General features: G+C 42.5%; 1 protein-coding gene across 8 annotated transcripts in view; it reads left to right on the forward strand.

Moving 5' to 3' along the window:
• Positions 1 to 1,189: 1,189 nt before the first annotated feature.
• kirrel3b (kirre like nephrin family adhesion molecule 3b) overlaps positions 1,190 to 17,001 on the forward strand; it is a 164,684-nt gene continuing 148,872 nt past the window's right edge. For all 8 annotated transcript variants that reach the window (XM_039598356.1, XM_039598357.1, XM_039598361.1 and 5 more), the window contains exons 1-2: positions 1,190 to 1,493; positions 1,632 to 1,703. In XM_039598356.1, coding sequence (XP_039454290.1) covers positions 1,244 to 1,493; positions 1,632 to 1,703 — 322 coding nt within the window. In that variant the 5' untranslated portion in view covers positions 1,190 to 1,243. The remainder of the gene's footprint in view (positions 1,494 to 1,631; positions 1,704 to 17,001) is intronic.

A 17,001-nucleotide genomic window follows, 5' to 3' on the forward strand; every position in this document is an offset into this window, starting at 1 on the left:
AGAGAACACAACCGACTAAGACATTTTTCATCTATAGACACTCTTGTCCCCTGCTAACTCCATGTTAAGTAAAAACATTTGCAGAAACTGGTATATGCCACCTTTCATTCAGTTTAATTCATATAGTGCCAAATCACAACAGGCGCCTCAAGGTGCTTTATATTGTAAGGTAAAAACCCTACAATAATACAGAGAAACCCAGACAATCAAAAGAACCCCGAATGAGTAAGCACTTGGTGACAGTGGGAAAGAAAAACTCCCTTTTAACAAGAAGAAAACTCCAACAGAACAAGGCTCAGAGCGGGCAGACATCTGATGTGACTGGTTGGGAGGGTCCCAGCTATTATAAGGTGAGAGACAGGGTACACCCTGGACTGGTCGCAGGGCTAACACAGGGACACACAACCGTTCACACTCACATTTACATCTATAGGCAATTTAGAATTACAATTTAGAAGCCAGAGTACTCGGAGGATGTTAACCAAACTGAAGCATGACCCTTAACTTTAGGTTACTGGTGTTACTGGTGACCTGGTGGATATTAAAATGGTTTTCTGAACAGCAACAAAGTCAAGTACAAGATGTGGAATACTGTTACACATGAACCTTGCTTGCCCTGTATGAAAAAAATTCCCCTGTATTAAATATTTAACATGCATAACTAGGAGAACTTGTCAGTAAGCATGCAGTGCATTTGGCTATTTTATGGTGCCTTGCATCATGTCTCCTTGAGTGAGTGACTATGAATCTAATTCGCCCTTAATAAAAACTGGATACTAATGAATCATACGGCTTTGGTGGTGAATGTTAATCTGGTCTTCATTCATTCACCGAGAAAAGCTTACAGATTCCAAAATCCACTTCTAAAGAATCCAAAAAAAGGGATGTACAAAAGGACAAAGGTCTTAACAGGGAGGAGGGGCTGAAAGTGCAGTTTTTGTTTGTGAATGTCTGCATAATTTGTAGCTACAGAGGTCTCCTCCTATTCTCATTCTAATTGGAGCTGCACCCTCTCCCATGGCAGCTCTGGTTCCCAGAGTGAAGACCCAAGCCTCCCAGACTCTCACACAGGCACACAGCCACCCAGACAGCCAGGCTGAGAGAGAGCGATGGAGGGAGGAGTCTAGTAGTGGAGCTCTATCCCCTGACAGGGTCTGCTGTGGTAGAGCAACAGAGAGAGAGCGAGAGAGAGAGAGAGAGAGGGAGAGAGCGGGCAAGTGAGGGCTGAAGGCACTCAGAATGGATGGGCAAAGAGAAACCGTGCGAGCGACAGAGGCAGAGTGAGCGAGTGTGTATTCTCAGAGTCAGCGGCGAAGACACAGAAAGTCTACAAGCTCACACCACAAAGAGAGCGCGCAAAGGCAGAGCTGACAACCGGCTACACTCAAGAGTGACACACAGAGGGAAAAGACACAGAGAGACAGGAGAGGGAGAGAGAAGAAGGAGGACCAGAAGAAGAGGAGGACAGAAGACAGACAACCAGCTTTCCTCTGGTAAAACAAGACACCACTGAGGGACTGTAGCATCCCCCCCCCCCCACTCCCCAGCAGCACAGAGGAGCACTGTCTCATCTCGTGCATGTGTTTGTGCCTGCCAACTTCAATTTCACACTCGCCTACTGTTTTTCGTAGGTTTTGCCCCTCTCCACTCCGCAGTCATGATCCCCTGGGTCCTTCTGCTGCTCCCGTGGATCTCCGGACATGGTAAGTTTTTTTTTCACGTTAAAGTTGCTAATTCATCACGTCTCTCGTTCTCATGATTGCTGCGCGTGTGTCTGTGTGTGTGACTGGCTGGCTGAGAACTGTGTCTCTATACCCATGTCTTGCTGCTGCGACGTCTTTCTTGCGCTTGTTGCTGTGCCATCTGCGTGCTTTTCTTTCTTTCTTTAAAAAAAAAAAAAAAAAAAAAAACTGTTTCTGATATAGCGCTCGCAGTACGCGCTGTTATGTCTGATGCAGAATGAGAAAGGAGAAAATTAAAAGCGAGATGAGAGAAAGAAGAATTAGAAGGAGAAAAAAAACAAAGTCTGTATGACTGTAGTGGGGGTTAAATAAATAAGAGAAGCTGCAAATAGTTGCAGTTTGCACTTTTCTCCGTCAGTTGCTCATAGCTGTTCAGGCAAGACAAGTTAAATACTTCCTATGCGGGCTTGTTATTCCTGTCACACACACAGACACACACAAACAAAGCCCCCTAAACCCAGTCCAGTTCAGTCGAGCGTTCACTCCTGAGTCACATTGTTTTGAACTGACAGCCCTTTCCACATTGACTTCAGCTAAAGGGAGGAGGGGGTCTTGGTGAAAAGAATGTAGAGAGAGAGGAAAGTTAACGGTAAAGTGCTTCAGAAGGCAGACCCATGTGGATAGCTTGGCAACCCCAGCCCTTTGGACAGTGTCTGCTGTTGTTATTTTTATTCCTAGACAGTCTGTTTGTGGACAGAATGAGGATGGATTAGTTGTTTCCCCTGCTTGCCACCAGGTGGTTGTCTTTGGAAAACAATAGAAGTGAGTAAAGTAGTGCACAAGTCTGACTCTGTGTAACACCTCTGCGGCGCTGGGAGACGCAGAGACGCACAGAGCTGAATCAGACAGTCAGAGTTCGGCTTGGAAGGTTTGCAGCATCATGCCTCCCCGTTAATGAGCGTGCTGGTTTATACTACACGGGGCGAGAGCCAATAACTCACCACCTCTTTTCAGCGGTTTGACCCCCGTCACATTGGGCTGTATTCTAAAGAGGGCAGTGGCTGGACAAATGCCTGTCTGTGTGCCTTTAGTTGTTTCCCAGAGGGAGTTGTAATTGTGACCTTTTTATTTTATTTTATTTTTTAAACCACAGCTCAGAAACTGCAAAAACAAAAAAAAAAACCCAATACAAAAAAAAACTCTGAGATCTCAGTTTGTTGACACATTGTGTGGAAACTGACAGCTCAAAGTTGGTAACATGCTGATAAAACAGCAGCTGTAAATGAAACTTGGTAAACAAGATCATTTTCTTCTGCACTGAATTCAGCTGTTTCACATCATGATTTATAGTCTATAGCATAGGGGGGCGAAAAAAAATGCACTGCTCGTCAAACGCAGCAATTTGCTGTGATTATATTTCTTTTCAGCTGACTTATTTTTCATGTAGAGGCAAATAGAAAATAATGATATCATAACAGACCTATTTGAAACTGACTGATGGAGCAATTAAGCCCCCTCTCGGCTTCTCTCACGCTTTAACAGGGGGTAGAGCTTTTGCAGATGAAGTGTCTTTATGGTTTGTGCTCTTCACGACAGCATATGTCTCGGGATACGGTAGCGCTAGTTGTGTAAATTGAAACAACGGGCAGTTGGAGCAGTGGAAGCGCTGTCTCTCTCTCTCTCTTTCTCTCTCTTGGCTTTGGGAATGGAAAGTTGTGGTCCATCAAACACCGTCGACGATGCTATTCCTGATTGTGCTGCTTTGCTGTATTCTTTTCCCCTGATTCCATAAGTGTTTCTGTGCCATCTGTGCTTATTGTGATGCAGAAATACATGATCGTTCATTAGTAGCTCCCACTTTGTTATGCATCTGCTAAGTATTTTATCTGCAGTTGACTTAAGCTGCATATTCTGACTGTACTTGATTTCCATGTCTTGATGGTGTAGAGCATAGATAAAATTAAAGCTGTGGAAGACATTCAACACTGAACATTAAAAGATCTCATTTTGTTTTGTTCCTAAATCTCAACATTTTCATTCCCATCATCGCAGGTTTAGCCCCAGTTGTGGGGAACAACTAGCACCAAATCTCATATATACCAATTGGAATGAGACGATTGCTACAACTGGAATGAGATGGGATTGCTTTGCATTTCAGCACAGTTGGTTATTACCATAATATAAAATACCACTTTCCCTGCCAGGTAAACGGGGGATAACAGCCTACCTTCTCTATTCGTGCCTCTGGGGAGAAAAAAGTGCTTCCCTGAAGCTTACTGTTGTTGTACAAATTACGGCTCTGTTTATGTGTCGAGCCGGTGTCAGCAGAAAGCTGCGAAAAACAATCTTGTTTTTATGAACACGGGGGACAGTGGGGAGTTGTGGCCATTGCAGGCATACACTTCGACGCAGCTATCCTGTGAGACAGCGAGAAAGAGAGCAAGAGAGAGAGAGGAGTCAGTCCAAAACGAGAGGCGCTGAGCAGTTTTTCCTTTTTTCTCTCTCTCTCTCTCTCAACTTTGAGAAGTAAATGGTCCAAAGCGAACAAGACGGAGAGGGGGAGAATAAGGAGAGAGGGAAAGCTGTTGTGAGCTGCTCTCATTCCTGACTGCACTGTTATCGCATCTAGGGCACCTTTTCTTTTGCTGTCACCTCTCCAGCCAGTGACAGATGACACAGCTCCAGTCAGAAATCTGGGAGACAGTCTCCAGGAACGCATTCACCTCAGGCCAAACTCTCCCAGGCCCTAGTCCATCCCTTCATACCACCTCCCCCCTCCTCATTTCTCCTGCCGTCTAATACACCGTATAGCATCTCTCACATTCCTCAGCCTGTTTGCGATTTCACTCCTCACCTTGCAGTGGCACATTTCCCTGTCATGTACTTACTGAGTGTCCTTCTTTGACTCTTTGTGTTTATTTGAATTTTTTCCCTCTTTCTTTGGGTGATTGATTCACTGTGTAGGGCAAAAGCTGAATATGTTGGAAAGGGGCAGTTCCTCCTATTGAATGTGCTAGACTCTGAAGAAAATGACCAAAAGAAAAACTGAACATTGCTAAGTGCAGCCTTTTTTTTATCCCTCTCATTGCCTATATTTCTCTGCCCGTTTTCATGTAATTTCCTTTCTCTTCACAATGTGACATCAACATACAAAGTGTCTAGTCTTTTGTCTTCTGTTAGGGTATCTTTAATGTGGGTTTTAGCCACTAGGGGTGTTGCTGCTGCACAGGAATAAAAATCCCAATCTTAAAATCTCCTTAAAATCTGCTGCCCGCCCCCGTCACCTTCATTATCTCCCACCACTTAAATATATCTGGTGTCGGAACTCCTGATTTTGCCATCAAGCCAGACTAAGCCGTTTCTTAGTCCTGGAAAGCACGTCTTAGTACCCCCCCAACAGCCCCCTATTTCATTTACTACTGTCTATTAACTGCTGTCTGACGACTCTAAATCCGCTTTTCATGGGCGGCAGGCTTTGATACATATTTCTCCACCAAAGTATAATTAAATGTCTTTTCTATGTCATGTTTGGATATGTGGATTTTTTATAGATGGGAAATCACTCTTGCTTCTCCAGAGAGGGGAGGGAAAGAGGGGAAGAAATACAGCTCATGACTCTGCACAACACTACTCAAACAGAAATACCAATTTTCAGCCTCATTATTATGAATAGTTATTTGTAAGCAACACACTCTGCTGTCTAATGCATGGATTATGACTATAATAACTCAGAGGTAATTAATTATTTTACCCCAGTTCTATTGGAATGCTAAAAACGGCGTAAATTTTCCAACATGCTGTTCTAGAAGTCATATGTTCAGTGGAAATATAACAAGAGCCCCCAAACGCAGGCTGTACTGGTCGTGAGCATTGTCTGTATTTTGAAACGGTACAGGATTACTAAAATGCATGGTACGAATCGCAAGCACGTCCTTGCCTTGTCCAGGTCATATGACTTTTCCACTAACCGTGACAGTCATGTAGTGAGTGACGGATGATGTCACCAGTTCATGATGGAGCCCAGTGGCATGCAGTCTGTTGCCTTGTTTGTGTTGCATGTCCCATTAAGGCTAGCCAGCTTAAGTCACCTCATCCACTGTGACTCCTGCTCATTTCTATGCCACGATAGATTAAGCCCACTGTAATCCCTCTGAGCCGAGTGCCCTGTTGGATATTTATGGTAATAAGCAAACATATGAATAAATAATCTAAGAGGCTGCTGCTGGACAGCTGGAACTTGTAATGCTTCAATGTTAGGAAATACTTCTGGCATTAAAGAGAGATGCTATTTCTAAGAAAGAAAGAAGGAAAAAAGATTAAAAACAGAGTTTTGTTGATTGTTGTTCGAATAGAGAAATGAAAAAAATATATTAAGATAATATTATATTGACGTACACGTTTACAAATATTAAAATGTGAAACCTAAGTGTCGTTTATCCAGTGACTATAGTCTGGATGAAAACCTCATTTTCAGTCTGCCAGGATTCAGGTCAGCCAGGGAAGGGAAAATGATTAGTTCAGAGTCTTCTTGGAAAACCAGGCAATGATCTGCTCCTCTCATGCCGTCAGTCAGTCTGTCAACAAAATCAAGCTGTTTACTGTTGGGCCTCATTATCTATCTAGACGCTCTTCCCAGTTTTCTTTAGTACCAACCAATCAAAACCCCAAGGCCCTCATCTCCTCTCTTTCCGAGTCTCTGCTGCTGGATCCCATTCCTCTGGGATGAATTTATCCAGATTGGAGCACTCAGCAAAAGGGCATTATCCCGGATTACATGTCTGTTGGGCGGCAGTGTTAAGTAATTCAACCAGATGCTGTTGTGATCGCTGGGTCACCTGTGAAGTCAGGGTTAGCAGCTGCACTTCTTCACTCTGCTCTTTGTTGTCATGTCTCCATCCCTCTGAGACTTTATCCTCGGAGAACAGGGATAGTGGACGTTTTTTTTTATAGACCAGTGCAATAATACCACAATATCAATACTTCACTAATGCCGAAGAAGCATGCGGAAGCCCTCTCTAACCCCAGTCAGGATTTTATTTGGTGACAGATTATGGGTTGGATTACCGGCTTCTAAATTGCAGTTTAATGCACAGGAAACAACAGGCTATGCTTTTTTTTTTTTTTTTAAGGCGGCTCTACAGGACTGTGTGTGTTGAAATGTGGGGGTGCTGTATATAGAGCACTGCTGGATCATACTGTGTTATTTTTCCTTGGAGAGGGTAAACACTGGCATAACTGGGCCTCAAGAAATATATTGATGGGTTTAACGTGACTGTATCCTTCCTCCTTTAATCCGGGTCTTTCCCAGCTGTGGTTTTGATATATTTTTAACTTGCTGCTAGGATCTGTAATTGCTTGCGGAACATAGTTGTTGATAGCTAGATGGGTTCAGACAATGTAAGGATTAGCAGTTTGTTCCTAACTTGTCAGCATACTGCTTTGCAGACCTGAGGCATGAATAAGTCTTTTGTTTAAAACATTCCCACAGAGCGACTGCCTGTGATTAGTGTTTATTTTGGCCTACATTTAACCTTAATATATAATTCACAGTCAATTATGTTTTCTTCCCATCATGGTTCTGCATATTTACTCCACAAATTTCATTTGAGAAAAAAAGAACATTTCACTCATAATGTGAGCACAAAGAATATATGTATGTATGTATTTTAAAACTCTGAACATTAGCATGCCTCAGATTAAACCACTGAGCATGACTTAATAGATAAGAAAAGACCACAAGGCTTTGAGATTATCATTTAGTCATTTTCCAGATCATCTTTTTGTTCTCACAGACATCCACTTGTAGAAAGGAGTTTGATAGAACAACACATTTAAGGCAGTTAAACCTGCGTCCAGTACATTAGTAATAGGAAATTATTAGCTCAGTCTTGTCATTTTGTTACTGGCAACTGAGCAGTTTAGTTAGTTCACAGTTAGTTTGCAACATCAACAAAGTGCATGCATCATTGTTTCTGTTGCAGTTTTAATCTGAAGAAAATGACTGCTGATTGCTGCTTTGATGTTATGATCAGGTGGGCACAGGATTGGATTTTGCTAAAAATGCGAACATTCCTCATTTTGAGTGTTAGTCGCACAAGATTATTTTTTATTTTTAAATAATTGACTGTCTTGGCCTAACATTTCTGGCCCATTTTTCCTTAGGGTGGTGCTATCTCTGCAAATCTTCATCTCCAAGTTTAATTAAATTGCATGCAAGCATGATGCAGCACAGTACTGCTACCTGTGTTGTTTTACTGCTCAGGGAATTTGTTAGCAAACCAGCCTAGCAATACATCGATTTTATGGTTTTAAGGCTGTGCTTGGAAGGGGCCCAGAAGATGCATGTGACGCTTCGGCACAGCAGTCACTTGAGGAATTGGGTTGCTGATCCGATAACAACTTCCTAGTGTTTGGCGGGAAGTTTCTGGGACAGCCCAATATTACACTCGGGTGAACTCGCCCTTCTTCCCTCTCTCCCGTTCGTTCCCTATCTCGTTCTCCTTTTAGCAGTTCCGACATTCTCATGCCAAAGATCCATAACAATGGACGCAAGGAAAAGGTTTTCATACTGGACACTTCACATGCATTCTGTGTCCGCCTGTGTATACATGTGAGTACATCAGCGCACTTTTACTGCTCTCTTGCAATTACAGCTGCAAGCCCTGAATGGCAATATAAATGCAAATCAGCCTTTTAACATGTACAGGCTCTATCTAAGGAAGAGAGAAGCTTCTCACCTGTGGGTGAATGTTGATGTTGATGTGTCTGCCTGGCATTACAACTGCTGCGCATGTTTTAAAAACTGGCAATGGATAGTAATGTATAGTGCTTTAATTTGTAAGTAAACCTTGAGGCTGTCGTAGGTGTCTGGACCCCAATATAATAAAGAACACTCACGGGAACTGCTGTAAAGCATCATTGTGTGGGACAGCTTCCGTAGCGAGATGCCTTCCCTACTTGTGTGCTTCCATTTTCGTAGATACATCTAAATTGTGCTCAACGTTGCTAAATGGATGAGCACAGTGGCTTCTATTTATTAAACGGGGTTGGAAAACAGTTCTCTCTGTGGTACCAGGCACCAGTGGTGAGAGGCATGGCTTTTTGAAAAGCTATTTGATCTGCCACTGATACCAAAAGATGTTTTATTCAGCAAAGCACATCTCACACAATAGCAGCACAAACTTGCTTTTGAGCCAAGCCAAACTTTTGAAATCTACTTGTGGGTGTTGGGGGCCTAGGAGTGGGGTGGGGTGGGTGCATGTTTAATGCTGGCACCCACCCCAATACTTTCATACATGATGTAGATGAGCTTTTTTTTTTCTTTGCTTTTTTTTTTTTTTACCAGATGCCAAATGGGGCTTTGAGCCACCTGCCTGTCCCACTAAAACAATTAAGCAATTGGGAAGAAAGGACTGTTCACTAGTGGGGATCTCAGTGTTAGCATACCCTCCCTTTTCCCAAACTCTTTTTAGAACCCCTCGGTGTTGGCACTGTGCCATCTTCTTTCATTTCTATTTATCTTTTGGTTTCTGTGAAAGCAAGAGCAGTCGACGACAGCCTGTGTGTGTGTGAGAGAGTTTTTGAGATGGTAAAACACCATCCCTCTATTGGTCTGTTGGTCTCATGAGACACTTTTATGAAGTTCAACTTTTGTGATTGCGCATTTATAAACCAAATACGTCAAATTTAAATATAGCTCCCATCCTGTTTGACCCTGTGCAGCAATACGTTGCTTCAAGTTCTCCTCCCACGCTTGGACATGGGAAAGGTTTGTCTGTAAAGGCACCGTGCAACACTGTGTTACAGTGGTGACCTTTTAACTTGAATTTGTATCAAAGATCCTGGGTTCAGTGTAGTGCTGCTCCTCTGTGATGAAAATCACAAATGTGCACCTGAAGTGATTGAAAAAAATACTTATGATATGCAACAGTGTGTGGAATCCCAATGAGACCTTTTGATTGCACCTTATATAGTGGTTTACACAGCAAAGCTTGATCTGTCATAATGCTCATATGCAAACACACTCAGGCATATATTTCGTTGCCTCATTTGCATTATCTGGCTGGCTGAGCACAATAATAGTTAAGAAAACCTTGAGTCTTAAGGACTGACCAGTATTGTAGATTTCATTACATGCTACTTTATAAATAAAGGTTTGTATTGATCCTCAAATATTAATATGTCATAATATAAAGAAAACGAACAAAAAACGCCTGTATTGATTTTAGCCTGTGCTTTCGGTGTTTCTTTAACATGGCACTGCTGGGATTCACTCTGCCCACTTTAATACTAGTCCTATTTTTATACGCGGCAATAATTTGGTGTCACAGACAGGATCAGCTAAAGGCAATCCTTATATATTTTCCACTGGGTCTCTGCGACAGCACACCTCTTAAGGCCTTTGCTCCTCTTCTGTCTTAAGTCCTTCCTCTTTCTGCTGGGTTCTTTGAGTGGATGACAGAAACCTGATAGAGTAAACAAAGTGAATTAAAGTATAATTAATTTTTAGTGGCCACTCCAATATTCACTTTGCTGATTTGGAGGTTGAAGAGCTCTTGTCGCACTCTCTGATTTTTATTTTATTTTATCAAGTGCAATTTAATATTGTGGAGGCTGGCCTGGGCAATGAAAAAAAAAATGCTAATGCACATTGGGGAGTTTAAATGATTTGCTATCCTTTCAAATCTGTTGGCAGGGGTTTCAATCTGGCTGGCGTCCTGGGGGAATTCACAGTGGTCATTGCTCAATCCCTGGGGGACATTAGCGCAAATCACAAAGGAGCACAGAAGTCATTTCAGTTTTCCACTTTCCTTTGGCCAATGCCCAATGCTAAATGGCAGAGGACTGGCTCACAATACTGGGAACGGCAAATGCTTTCCCTCTCTCTATATCTAACCTTTTAAACCTGATTTAATCAAATCAAAATACCACAGTGCAGATCCATTTAAGACAACCTGAAGACAAACAGTTGAAGAGGTGCCATAAGGCCTTGGCGTGAACCAAGGGCAAGGCCATCCATTATTTCCTCTGCAACCAAGAGCACAGGGACACGGGAAATGCCTTGCGGTGCATGATGATGGACAGACTCCACATCATAGATTGGATTAGAGTGGCAAGAGAGAGAGCCCTAAAAGCTATGGCAGTTTATTGAAGCCTTATCTAAAGCGATAATGTTACTACAGAAAGGCCCATGTAATGACGGATGAGTGGACAGCACCCTGTAAAGAACTGACATCAGGCAAGATAGTTATGGCGAATAGGCAAGTCCACTATGGTCAACTCATCTTCCTTTAAGAGCAGGAAATAGGACTAGCGGATAGTCACTATAAAATGGACTGTCAGTTGCTGGCACCCTGGTTACCCTACAGTGTCATCATCACAGGTGTATCCAGTTTAGAGAGGTACAGTGCTCAGGTCTGCTGCAATTTAGATCCCATTTCATCACTGATAACCACGAGGCATCTGGGGGGAAAAGTGTTATTGCAGAGATTTGTAGAATCCCCGAAGGCAGTGTTTGGTTTCATGATATATGAAATCTACATTTCAAAATTCCTTGTCTTTACACGTAACAGTACTTTTCGAACATGCTGTGGAGTGTTGGTGAAGTGGTAAAGTTGTACTTAGGTGAAATTCCTGTTCTTCTTCTTAGCAGTATTGTTCTGGGATGACGAGAGGACGTTCTCTCTGCTGAAAGGCAACATTATCCATCTAATAGCAGCCAGATGATAGTAATGACAACACAATGCCTTCCAAGGTAAACAGAGATATCTAGTCCTTAGGAAAGGAAACGAGAGGAGACGACAGAACAACAAAGCCATAAAAAATGGAAATAAATCCATCTCTAAAGGAATGGCCTTCTTGTCAGAAATTAAAACATATCTGTGTCTTGCAGCCCTAATCCCTAATGCCAGCGCATTTGTTGTCTAAGTAGAGTATTTGTGCATATGTGCGAACAAGCACAAATGTGATTATTTTTCACTTTGGCTGTATGCTAATTCTATTACTTTGCATTGTTTGCCTATCTTAGTCTCAACAGCTTTGGTTCAGACTACTTCCGAATGTTTGTTTTCAAAGGATACCGTACTGTTTGCGTTGTGCAAAGTAGCACAGTCATTTAAGTGATTATTCTTTTTTTTTGAATACCCTTATGTGACTTTTTAGCTCATGTCCCACTATGATCTGGTTGAGAGGAGTCATTGCCCCTGTCCCAAGCCTGTGTGACAGTGGCACAGCAGGACATTAAAAATGCAGCAGGGCATCTAAGGATGATCGTGGCAGCACACAGTTGGATGTTCAGAGTTCTCAACCAAACCCCCCTCCCCATCACCTCCAGTGCATGGCCCCAAAACTTTCCCCAGGTTACTAGTATGCATTATTAATGCAGCTTTCATTAAAAAAGATGCAATTTGCTCAGACCAGCTGCACAACTGCAACACAGCCTCATTTGAAACATGGAGAAGCTCTCTCATAAATATATGTTGGATCTCCTGCAGCCCAAAGACTCTCTTCCAGATGGGTGTGCTGCACACTGAGGGAAGAGTTAATGGTTTGGATTTTGCTGTCAGTCTTCATGAGCAGACTCCTAATGATTTTACATTCCTCCACTAAATGTGATGAGATGTTTAGTATCGGTGCGGTAGGCTGCTTAATATACGAGTTGCATTAAAACGCATTTATTTATTTCAAAACAATCAGTTCCTCTCACTCTCGTTCCTTATTAAATCATTTTTTTTTGTAACAGTTTTCTTTCAAATACAGAAATAGTAATACTTGTGTCTGGCATTAGCTAAAGGACAGTCCTTAAACCAGAGCCCCATGTGGGTCTGGGCATTGATATTGCTGTTGTTTACTCCAAAGCAGACATCTTTTAGCTTCTCCCTCAGCTCAGATCCTTTTGATCATCACCTCCATATTGGATATAAAATGGAGAATGAACAGCGCTGCTGCACAAGTGACTTTTAGAGTTCTGTGACTCTTTGAAGACTGCCAAACAGTCTTTCATCTCAAAAAAACAGCAGCTGCCTCGTACAAAAGAAGTACAGGACGAAATACGAGAGAAAGGCAGTATCCCGGGCTTGAAAATGAAACAGTAAAGATTGTGGGGTCTCTTTGTGATCGCATTTCCTCTAAGGCCTCCTGTGAGGAAAATGACATGTACTTCATGCAGCATTGATAGCCGGGCATCTGTCAAACAACCGGGGCTTAAGGAAGTGTGTGTGTGCGTATATGTGTGTATGGGGTGGGGGTGGGGGGTGAGGGTATATAAATAAATAAATAAATGAAACAATCTTGACTCAATTTAAAAGGCACAGCAAATGACTGATTTTGTGAAAGGATCATTTCTTTCAGCTTAAACTGGGCTCAATAGGTAATGCAGAATTTTCAGGCCAAGAGGTCCTGAAGTTTTCCTTCGTGAGAATTTGCAAGTGACTTTCAGTATTATGTTATCGAGCAATGCCAGCAACATAAAAAGAAAAGAAAACAGAGACTACAACTTAAATGAGTTATTCTTGAATTAATGAAGGAACAGGATCTGTAGAGTTCCCCCACTGAGACATGAACCAGATTTCAACCCAGAGCTCCCTCGAGGTGACGGCCAGCATTTCTCTGACAGGACATCTGGTCCCAGAGCATGGTCACCAGTGGGTCGATGTCACCACCTTAATTGTAATGTTTCTCTCTTCCTCTATGAAAGAAAAAAAAAACAAGGGAAAAAAAGGGAAAAACTAGGGCGGCTTTCCATAAAAGGAGAAAAGGAAAGGGGGAGCCACTATTTGCTGGGCCGTGTCGGCATGCCACATCATTTAAGCTGACAGCTCTAATAAATTACAGCAACAGATCGCTGTGAACAAACAAAGCTTAATGGAAATAAAGTGAGAATTATCAGCCAAGAAATAAAAGGAAAAAAGAATGAAATTAGTGCAAAGAGAGCGGATGAAAGGATGTCAGGCCTACATAGCACAGGCATTAAATGGGCAAATTGCCACTTTGAAAGATAGGAAATGTTTTGTTCTCATTATTGCTTCCTTTCAAAATGGAGAATAATGAGAGAATCCTGAGCAGACCTAAAATGTCCCTTATCAGACTCCTCAAAATCTGCCTCTCTGCATCGCATTTCTCGTCCCTTTCGTCTTGTTTTGCTGCTGATTTTTCTGCTCTGTAGGACCCTTGCTCCACCAATTCAGCCAAGCCAGAGAAAGCCTGGAAGCCTTTGTCATTAAAAAGCTTAGGCATGTGGAAGAGAACGACAAGAGATGGGAGGTATGTCAGGGGAAACGTTTGTCAGGTACCATCAGTATGAAAGCTGCTGCACATAGAGACCTTTGAAAGAAAGGCAGGTCAGAGAGGGTCCACTTTCAAGACCACTCCATTCTGTCTGAAAAAATTAAAAAAATAAAAAGGCAAATTGCACAAATAAGTAAAATGAACCAAACTAAAAATTGCTAAAGGGCTCCAAAATTTTCAGTAACCCCACGAGGATATGATCTGTCAGGAGCACAATTAGTGTTATTACACTTATTTTGACAGGATGAAAGCTCCTGCCTTGGCAAGATGGAGATGTTAACTGGAACAAAGGACAGGAATTAGAGTCAGATAAGCTTGATAGAATAAAGGTAATTGAAGCAGACCATAATAATTTGCCCCATGAAGAGTTTAGGTCAATCACACAGGTTTGACTCAAGCCTTTGCAAATACCTGTTTTGTTCTTTCATTGTAATTGAGTGGTTTATATTCCCCTGCAGCACTAGATTAAGTCCTCTTAAAGACACCCTTTATTTTTTTATATTATTTTCATTTTCTATGACAAAGGTGTGTATACATTTTTCCTTCTTTCAGCTGCTCACCTTCAGCAGTCACTTGCCACCATCTCATCCTATCCCTAGCATCCTGTTCTGTCACTCCAACCAGCTGCACCTCCACCTTCGTTACATCCATGCATCTTCTCTGTGGTCTTCCTCATTTCCTCCTGCCTGGAACCTCCATCTTTAACATCCTATGGCCTATATCCACTATCCCTCCTCTGTCCATGTCCATACCATCTCAACCTTGCCTCCCTAACTTTATCTCCTAACAACACAGCCTGAGCTCTCTGATACACTTGTTCCAAATCCTGTCAATCCTGGTCGCTCCCAAAGAAAACCCTAGCATGTTCAGCTCTGGCACCACCAGCTCAGGCTCCTGTCTTTTTGTCAGCACCACCGTCTCCAAACCATATATCATAGCAGGTCTCACTATCATCATGTAAATCTTCCCTTTCGCTCTTGCTACTATCGTTCTGTCACAAATCACCCCTGACACTTGTCTCCAGCCGCTCCACCCTGCCTGCACCCTCTTCTTTACTTTCATAGCTTAGGTTTTGGTTTTTGAAAAGCCATCGCAAGCTTTGTCAACAGTGGTTTTTGTAGCCATTGAGAAAATACGTGCTGTCCAAGTTTAAAGAGGTCCCAAAAGATGAGAGGCAGAGGAAGATCATTTAGCTTTTCCCGAAAATAATCATTTTTTTCTTCTTTTCTCTTTTCTTCTTCTTCTTTTAGTAGAGCGTTGATGCTATGGGGTGTTGTTATGATGCTGAATTAAAGCATTCGAGCCCTGCAGGGACATCCTTAACCACGAGCTAAAGTTTTTGTATTGTGTTTTTTTTTCTCCCTTCTCCCTACGTTTGTTAGCCAAAATGTGCTGGACTTCAGCCAAGGTTTGCCTGCATGGTGGACATAGAATCTCATTGCTTTTAAAAAAAACACACGAGAGGTCAAACACCACGAGACTCTCATTAAAACTAATTAAGAATGTCACTCAATAACAGTAAAACAGTAATAGGAAGTGCTACCTCTATGCAAGCTAGCGGCTTTCAGAAGCACTTACGCAGGAATGAGGAGGGCTTTTATAGGAGAGGGGTGTGAGACGTAATATGAGTGCCTTGGGAATAATGTACGTCCCACTTCTTAGCTACATTCTTCGTGTATTTATGTGTTTGTATGGCCTTGTGTTTGTGTGTTCCCCCTTGTACCTGTGTGCATCTATGAATGCTTTGTGTATGGCGTGTACTCTAGAGAGGTTTTGCACTTAGGCTTAGTGTGTGTGTGTGTGTGTGTGTGTGTGTGTGTGTGTGTGTGTGTGTGTGTGTGTTGTGTGAAGAGACCATGGAGGGCCGTCCAACAGAGAGCACTGCATTTCGAAAGGTGCCAGAATGAGTTTGTCACAGAGCGCGTAAACTTGAGGAGAAAGGGGACTGCAGAGAGAGAGAGACTTTCCCCAGGCACCCAGAGTCTGTCAGACTGATTAAGTCACACGGTTGGAGTGAGAGTTGGGAAACTGAACCAGAGCATGCTAGGGAAGCACAGGATGACAACAGAGAAATAAAGAAATAAATAGGAACATGCAAGTATTAACATGACTGCATATCACGTGTGCACTTACTTATACCTGGCCCCAGAGACTCATGCTGGGACACTGCACACCAGCCCACATCCCATCATGCCATCCTGCAGCTTCCTCACCCAGCGGCGACATAAAGCAGGTCAGGTCCATCTTAAAGTTCACAAAATGCAACATGACAGGACAACTCTAACATATGCCTGTGTGACAGTGAAGCAAATAGATGACTGATGGCAGAGTACTATGTCTTAAGGGGAAGTGAGAACAGTATAAGGAAAACTGACTTTACATTTGCCTCCCTTTCTGCATTCGGTTTGCTTTCAGACAAGGAGTAGAAAACTGGGGCACGAGCTGCAAGTTTCAGCTTCGAATGCATGGATCTATAGGAACTTTTTGTAACATGAACATACCATACATCAGCCCACGTGCAGGCTCGGCTTGTTTGTTACTGCTGCAGAATGTGGCAGAAATGCCGAGGACTTTTGAACCGTCTGAAAGAACGGGCAGAGTACCATACCACATCACCCTGTCATCCACCAGACTAAAAGATGAACTTGTTTTTTTTGTTCAGAGGACCCTGGCTGCTCTGAGGTGCCCTGTATTTGCTTTCTATCTCATTCAATCAGTCTCTCTCTCCCACACTGACCACAGACCTGTCGGTATTTAGCAGAAGGGCAGCATCCGCAACAATACCAAAGGCTTAAAGTGAAATATTTTCTTTTGGACTTCTATTTCTATAAGGTGAATATGAGTTATGACGTGGAGTATTCCTCCACTATAACTAGATATGTGATAGATACCTAGCTATATAAGAAGAATACCTTACAACTATCTAGTTATACCTCTATAACTAGTTATGTGGTAGGTACTTCTCACTAAGTAAATGCTAGGCATCTCAACTTCATCCTCCCACGACTCGCCACCCCCGTACTGAAATTAACAT

This window comes from Oreochromis aureus, linkage group 14 (genome assembly GCF_013358895.1).
Source record: "Oreochromis aureus strain Israel breed Guangdong linkage group 14, ZZ_aureus, whole genome shotgun sequence".
Classification (NCBI taxonomy): Eukaryota; Metazoa; Chordata; class Actinopteri; order Cichliformes; family Cichlidae; genus Oreochromis; species Oreochromis aureus.